Source organism: Trifolium pratense, linkage group LG2 (assembly GCF_020283565.1).
Source record: "Trifolium pratense cultivar HEN17-A07 linkage group LG2, ARS_RC_1.1, whole genome shotgun sequence".
Lineage (NCBI taxonomy): Eukaryota > Viridiplantae > Streptophyta > Magnoliopsida > Fabales > Fabaceae > Trifolium > Trifolium pratense.
In genome coordinates this window covers 17,893,790-17,899,985 of record NC_060060.1, presented here as the reverse complement: position 1 = coordinate 17,899,985, position 6,196 = coordinate 17,893,790, and the positions used below count along the sequence as shown (strand labels likewise).

At 38.1% G+C, this 6,196-nt stretch overlaps 1 protein-coding gene across 1 annotated transcript; it reads left to right on the top strand.

Annotated features, from left to right (window-relative positions):
- Window positions 1-931: 931 nt before the first annotated feature.
- Window positions 932-4,560, top strand: LOC123904296. Its single transcript, XM_045953980.1, has 5 exons — window positions 932-2,582; window positions 2,663-2,748; window positions 2,827-2,919; window positions 3,008-3,397; window positions 3,478-4,560. The coding sequence occupies exons 1-5, from the start codon at window positions 932-934 to the stop codon at window positions 4,558-4,560; spliced, it is 3,303 nt and encodes a 1,100-aa protein (XP_045809936.1).
- Window positions 4,561-6,196: the final 1,636 nt, after the last annotated feature.

Here is a 6,196-nt window from a genome sequence, read left to right as displayed (position 1 = left end):
TTAACATGGATACTTTGAGTGTTTGAGATTTTGTGTAAATGAATTGTGACCCCTACTTCGACTACATATACTTCTATTTATAGAAAATTAAGCAACGTCTATCCTAACGTTAAACTACTAAACTTCAGCCACGCGTCCTTTGCATTTGAAATGAACCAAGGCCTGTAAACCGTTGTAACCGTCGAAGTCGAATCACCCTTAAATGATAAAAATTGCTCTAAGTCCACAATTCTTGACTACTTCGATTCATTGGCTTCCATCGAAAGATTCTTTCAGTCTCGAGCTATGAAGCTTTTCCATTAGGATTCTCTTGTTCTTGAAGACATTAAAGACTAAGGCTACCTAAAGCCATCTCAACAGGTTTTTATAGCAATAAATGTCTTTGGAACTGGAGATTATAACATATTTTACCTTGAGCTAAAATATGGGATAACAAATTGCCCCCAAAAATGCCTATTTCGATTTGAATGACTCGAATGAAATAAGAGATTGGCATTTTTTCAAAGTACCTCTTTCCAAATGCCATTCCTTTTCTTTCGATTTGATGATGTCATGGTATTTAAGAAGATAACCGTTTCACTTCTTTCAAAACTGTCACGTTCTGCATCCTTTTGAGTAGTGGGACACGCGTCAGCCTGAGAAGTTGAATCGGAATAGACAAAAAGCGCTTTTTCAGCATTTATCTTTTTAATTAAATTTTGTCTTAATCCAAGATTGCCTATAAATAGAGCTCTGTCACTTCAGTTGAAACCTTTCCAACTTCTTTCAAAGCTTTTCACGCTCCAAAATCTCTTAAAATCTTTCTCCAAATCTTGAAACATCAAAGATTCAAAACAAATTTGAACTTACCGGATCTTTGATCACCTTCTTCAGTTCGCATCTTTCAAGATCTCAGATCTACATCTTTTCCTTCGTTTTCCCAAGAACTTTCATGGCGTCTTCATCTAATAAGTTTCAAGTTCCTTTTGCTGGAAAATGGAGCGGTTTCTCCGTTGCTGATGATGGAACGAAGTATGTTCCAGAACCCAAAGGCAGCAAAGAACACCGAGAAATCTGGGAGAGTCAGGTAATGATTCCCTTTGCTATTGATAACAATGTTTATGCTTTTGGTGGTCCGATTCCAGATGATATGAATTTGACTAGGGAAGTAGACGAGATATTTCCATGTCTCGAAACCTGCGAGCCTAGAATCTTTGATAGCAAACCCTATAACTTTGAATATATGCTGACAAATTATAAACCCTTTCGATCCCATCCTTATTACGGAAATAGCCTTTACCTTACTTGGCTTGATCGAATAGAGCAATCCTTTGGTAAATTCTGGAAAGATTACGGAATCTTTGAGTTAATACAGTTTTCTAGGATAGGACCCAAATACCAACCTGAAATGCTCATTGCTGCGATGCATTTCTTTGAAAAATCTACCAACACCTTTCATTTTAAAAGTGGTATGATGACACCTACCTTGTTCGATGTGTCAGCTATCACAGGGTTAAGACCCACTGGCAAAACTTACAGCCCTGATGATGTTAGTGATAACATCACTTTAAACTACAAAGAAAACGCCTTTTCTGCCTTTATCCTCAAACATTCAGGACCTGAGAATGAAGAAGTCTCAGATGAAGAACATGTGGCCTTTCTCACTCTATGGCTATCCCATTATGTATTTTGTTCTCGATCTCTCCAAATTGCTAGGAAATTTATACCTATGGCTGTACAAATACATGAAGGATGCCATTTTGCCTTAGGACGCCTTCTGCTGGCAACCCTGTATGAGTCGATTGGGGAAGTTTGTGATAACCTGAAAGGTTTAGTTCCTGCCAAGTCGAAATCGAAGAAAGCTGCGCCAGATGGATGTTTTCAAGCTGCTGGGCCAATGTGGCTATTACAGTTGTGGTTAAATGCCACCTTTGAAAAAGAACTTGGTTTGTTCATTCCCACTGAACATCACGCTTCGATAGCTAAAAGGAAAATCGAAGGTACTCGCTTAATAAGGCTTCAACCTAATCCCCTTGAACAGAACTCTCAACAGCTATTCATGAAGTACATGAAAATTTTCTTAGCCATCGACCACTTCAAGCCTGAACACGCTCCATTTGTGAAGAGAACCATTGGCCCCTCCTGGTTCGTCAAAGAGATACCAGTGTTGAACCCTAATGCTGAGGAGGAAATAAATGAAACCTGGACAGCATATTTAGATCCTACCATCCTGTCAATTCGAATTGGTACCCTATCTTCTGAATATGCATTAATTGGGTATCAACCGAACTTGGTTTCTAGACAGTTTGGCTTTTCACAGCTTCGACCAAAGAGCATGTATATAAGGAAGAAAAACATCGTGCTCGGGACAACTGTGACTTCCACTTTGTATGAAAGGTACATGAAGATTAGTCGTGATAACGTTTATGGCTTCGAGCCATTTGACTTCAACCTTTCTTACTACTGTACACAAGAGTTTGCCAACTGGTGGAGGCGATATTTCGACAGCAAACACCTAGGAGATGCAGTGTTTATCTCGAGGTTGGAGAGTGGGTTTACTCGACCTCAGATAAAGAGAATCGAACAGCAAGTCAAGACTACAGGTAACTTGTCTATATATGCACTTTCTTTTACCAAATATTCCCATATTGTTTCGATTTAAACTTTTGCTTATGTTTCCTAGTTACCAAAAAACAAGCTGCAGAATCTGCTAAGACAGTTAAAGAAAAAACAACATCGAAGGCAGTTGAGTCTGAAGAGCCTTCTAAGGTACATATTGAATCGAAACTTGTTTTCCTTCGAAACATTCTAAGTTAAATCTTTACTTTTCTAAACCACTTCTTCTAGGCACGTAAAAGACCAACCAACGTCCCTTCCACTGAGACTGGCCCATCGAAGAAGCCAAAACCTAACACAATAGTCGTCAGTGACGAAGAAGAGGTATAAGTTTTTTCTAAATTATTTCCAAAGTTCCTCTCAACTCAAATCCCTTAATTCGAATACTTCTTGTTTCGACTTCTATTTGCAGGAAGAAGAAGAACAAAGTTTCCAGAGAAAGAGGGGCCAGCCTTCTGTGATTATTGAAACAAATATCCCAGAAACTACCTCTGATAATCTTTCTACTGAAGAGAAAGAAAAGAAGATGAAAGAAAAGAGAGAGAAGCAGGAAAGGAAAGCGAAGAGGAAAGAGGAAAAGAAGAAAGAAGGAAAGAAAAATTCAGAGGATCGAACCCGGGATAAAAAACATAAAAAATCAAAGTCCTCAAGTGATCCTTCTGCAACCAACCTTAAATCTCCTTCGATCTCGAATGAACAACAAGAGCCTATCCCTGACGCTGAAGTTCAAGAAGATGCTGCTATGCCTGATGCTACACTCAAAGAATCGGACAACATGCCCCAGCAAGACAACAATCCAGAGGTACTTGTACTACTTTACTTGCATTTTCTGATTTATAATAAGTAAAGTTATATTCCCTCATATTCGATTCTGTTTTTCAGGACATCCTATCGAACAAGTCTAGTGGTGATACTCTCAAAGATAGTGAGACCACTATTTCTGAAAAAGTCATACCAGAGCCTAGTCAAGATCAATCAGAGCCTCCTATGTCTGCAGAGATTGATAACAAGACTTCTCCTTTCAAGGAATGGAACGAAAATCCAACAGTCGAGGTCGATGCTGATGAATCTTCCTCAGAGGAAGAAGACTTTGATTCTGAAGCCATAAAGGAAGCAGAGGCTGGTGGATCAGAATTGCTACCTGAAACTTCGACATCGAAGCTGTCAGCCAGCCTAGGGCTCGCTGAAGAAGAATTCATTTCCTTGCAAATTCATGATCCTGAAGCTGCTCTAAAACTTCTGATTTCTAAAACAACTACTGATCCCGTAAGTTCGAGTGGACCTAGTAATTCAACTGCTTCAGACTCAGAAATCAATTCTTCTGTTCGACAAGACTCTCTGATTTCAAAGCTATATACGGATTTCATCAATGGAGACATCTTGGCATCAGTTGAGGAACACCCTGCTAATGCTTTCAAGCACAAGTCCTTTTTGAACAAGTTGCACAATCCTCAAACTGACCTCGAAACCTTGAGAAAAGTTATCCAGCTCGAATCGATCTTGGACCAGTTTGCTACCACAGTGCAAAACCTGAAACGCAACTCTCAGAAACTTGTTGGTCAACAGGCTGCTTATGATGCATTATTTGAGAAGGCCATGGCTGCTCAATCAAAAGTTGACCAAATGAAAGCACAAGTTCAGCAACCAGGTCTTGGGATTCAAGAATGTACCAACAATATTTCCAAGTGGGAGGCAGAAATAGATTCTTTTCGAGCTGAGATTGCTGATCGAGAGAAAAAGATTCTTGAAGAGAAAGCAAAGCGTGTAAAGATTGAAGAAGCTGTTGCTGCCACCACTCAAGAATCTATTCGCGAAGCTGCGAAGGAAGGTATTTCCCACTTCAGTGCTGCCACTGTGATCAAAGAAGAGATCAAATCTCTCGAGGATGCAATCAAGATCCAGACTGTCGAAGTTGGCCTTATTAAGGACCATTATGCTGATTTCAAATCCAAGTGTTTGTCTTAGATTTTCTTTTGATGTTTTGTTTTTATTTCTCGAACAATTATCTGGTTTTGTTTTATTTGGTTTGTAACCTTGACAATTGCCTTTTATGGCACTTTTACTTCGTTTATGCCATTTCAATTTCGTTTCGAATATTTATTCTGTGCTAATATTAACTTCTAAAAGTGTTGGTTTATATTTTTTCAAATACTTACCATTTATATTCAAGGTTCGCTTTTCTGAAGTCAATTCTTCTATTTCATATGCACCATTCGAAAATACTTGTATTATTTTAAAAGGTCCTTCCCAATTTGGAGACCATTTGCCTAAAACTCTATCTTTTTTGTCCATAGGCAAAATAACTTTCCAAAATAAATTCCCCACGTCAAAGGTTTTTGATTTAACCTTCTTATTATAGGCCTTTGCTACTCTTTCTTTTTGTCTGCTTAAAGTATCAAGCGCTCTTAGCCTTTCTTCGTCTAAATCAACCAATTCATCGAACATCATACTCCAATAATGATCAGTTGGTATCTCCATTTGTCTTTGAATTCTGATAGATTGCACATAAATTTCTACTGGTAACACAGCATCATGACCATACGTTAGTCGAAATGGAGTAGAATTTGTTGATTCTTTAGGGGAATTTCTACACGCCCATAAGACTTGATTTAAAGTCTTGTTCCAATTTCTTGGCTTTTGAGCAATATGTTTTCTAATTAATCCAATAATAATTTTATTGGCAGCTTCTACTTGACCATTTGCTTGTGCATAATAAGGTGTCGAAGTCAAAAGTTTAAACCCTGTTTGCCTGGCGAATTCTTGCATCTTTCGACCAGTAAACACTGAACCTTGATCAGTTGTGATGGTTTCAGGGATTCCAAACCTGTAAATAATGTGGTTTTGGATAAAACTTATAACTTCTTCTTGATCAACATTGGGCAAAGGTATAGCTTCGATCCATTTGGTAAAATAATCAACACCAACTATTATGTACTTTTGATTTTTTGATGATGCTGGTTTTATTTCACCAATTAAATCCAATGCCCAACCTCTAAATGGCCAAGGTTTTATTATCGAATGTAATTCACTTGCAGGTACATGTTGGATTCCTGCATGTTTTTGACAGTCTTGACAACCTTTAGCAAAATCTATGCAATCTTTCAACATAGATGGCCAGTACATGCCTTGTCGAACTAAAAGCCATTTCATCTTATGGCCTGATTGGTGAGAACCACAAGCCCCACTATGAACATCAGATATTGCTATGTAGGCCTCATTCTTACTAAGGCATTTCAATAGTACTCCTTCGAGGGTCTTTTTAAACAATTCATTACCAATGATCACATAATTTGATGCCCTGTATTTGATCTTTCGAGGAGCACTCCCGATTGGATTTTCCAAATATTCTACAATTGGTTTTCTCCAATCACCATCTATTAAATTGTCAATGACCAAAATTTGGAGTTCATCATAATTCATTTCTTTATCAGAATTATTTATGTCATTTGGTGACATCTCTGCCCCCTCAAGTTTTGGTATTGACAATTCCAATTGCATTGGCTCATTAGAAATCAATTTTTCTTTGATTTCTATTAATTGTTCTAGCTTTGCTTTGGACACTTTGTATCCTGAAGCAATCTGGGCTAAGTCATTAGCTTCT

What these genes read in the sequence shown, in the direction of transcription:
- LOC123904296 (XM_045953980.1), top strand. Translation starts at nt 932, where the DNA reads ATGGCGTCTTCATCTAATAAGTTTCAAGTTCCTTTTGCTGGAAAATGG. An exon ending in TCGTCAGTGACGAAGAAGAG is followed by an intron (nt 2,920 to 3,007) that starts GTATAAGTTTTT and finishes TTCTATTTGCAG; the next exon opens with GAAGAAGAAGAACAAAGTTT. An exon ending in AGCAAGACAACAATCCAGAG is followed by an intron (nt 3,398 to 3,477) that starts GTACTTGTACTA and finishes TCTGTTTTTCAG; the next exon opens with GACATCCTATCGAACAAGTC.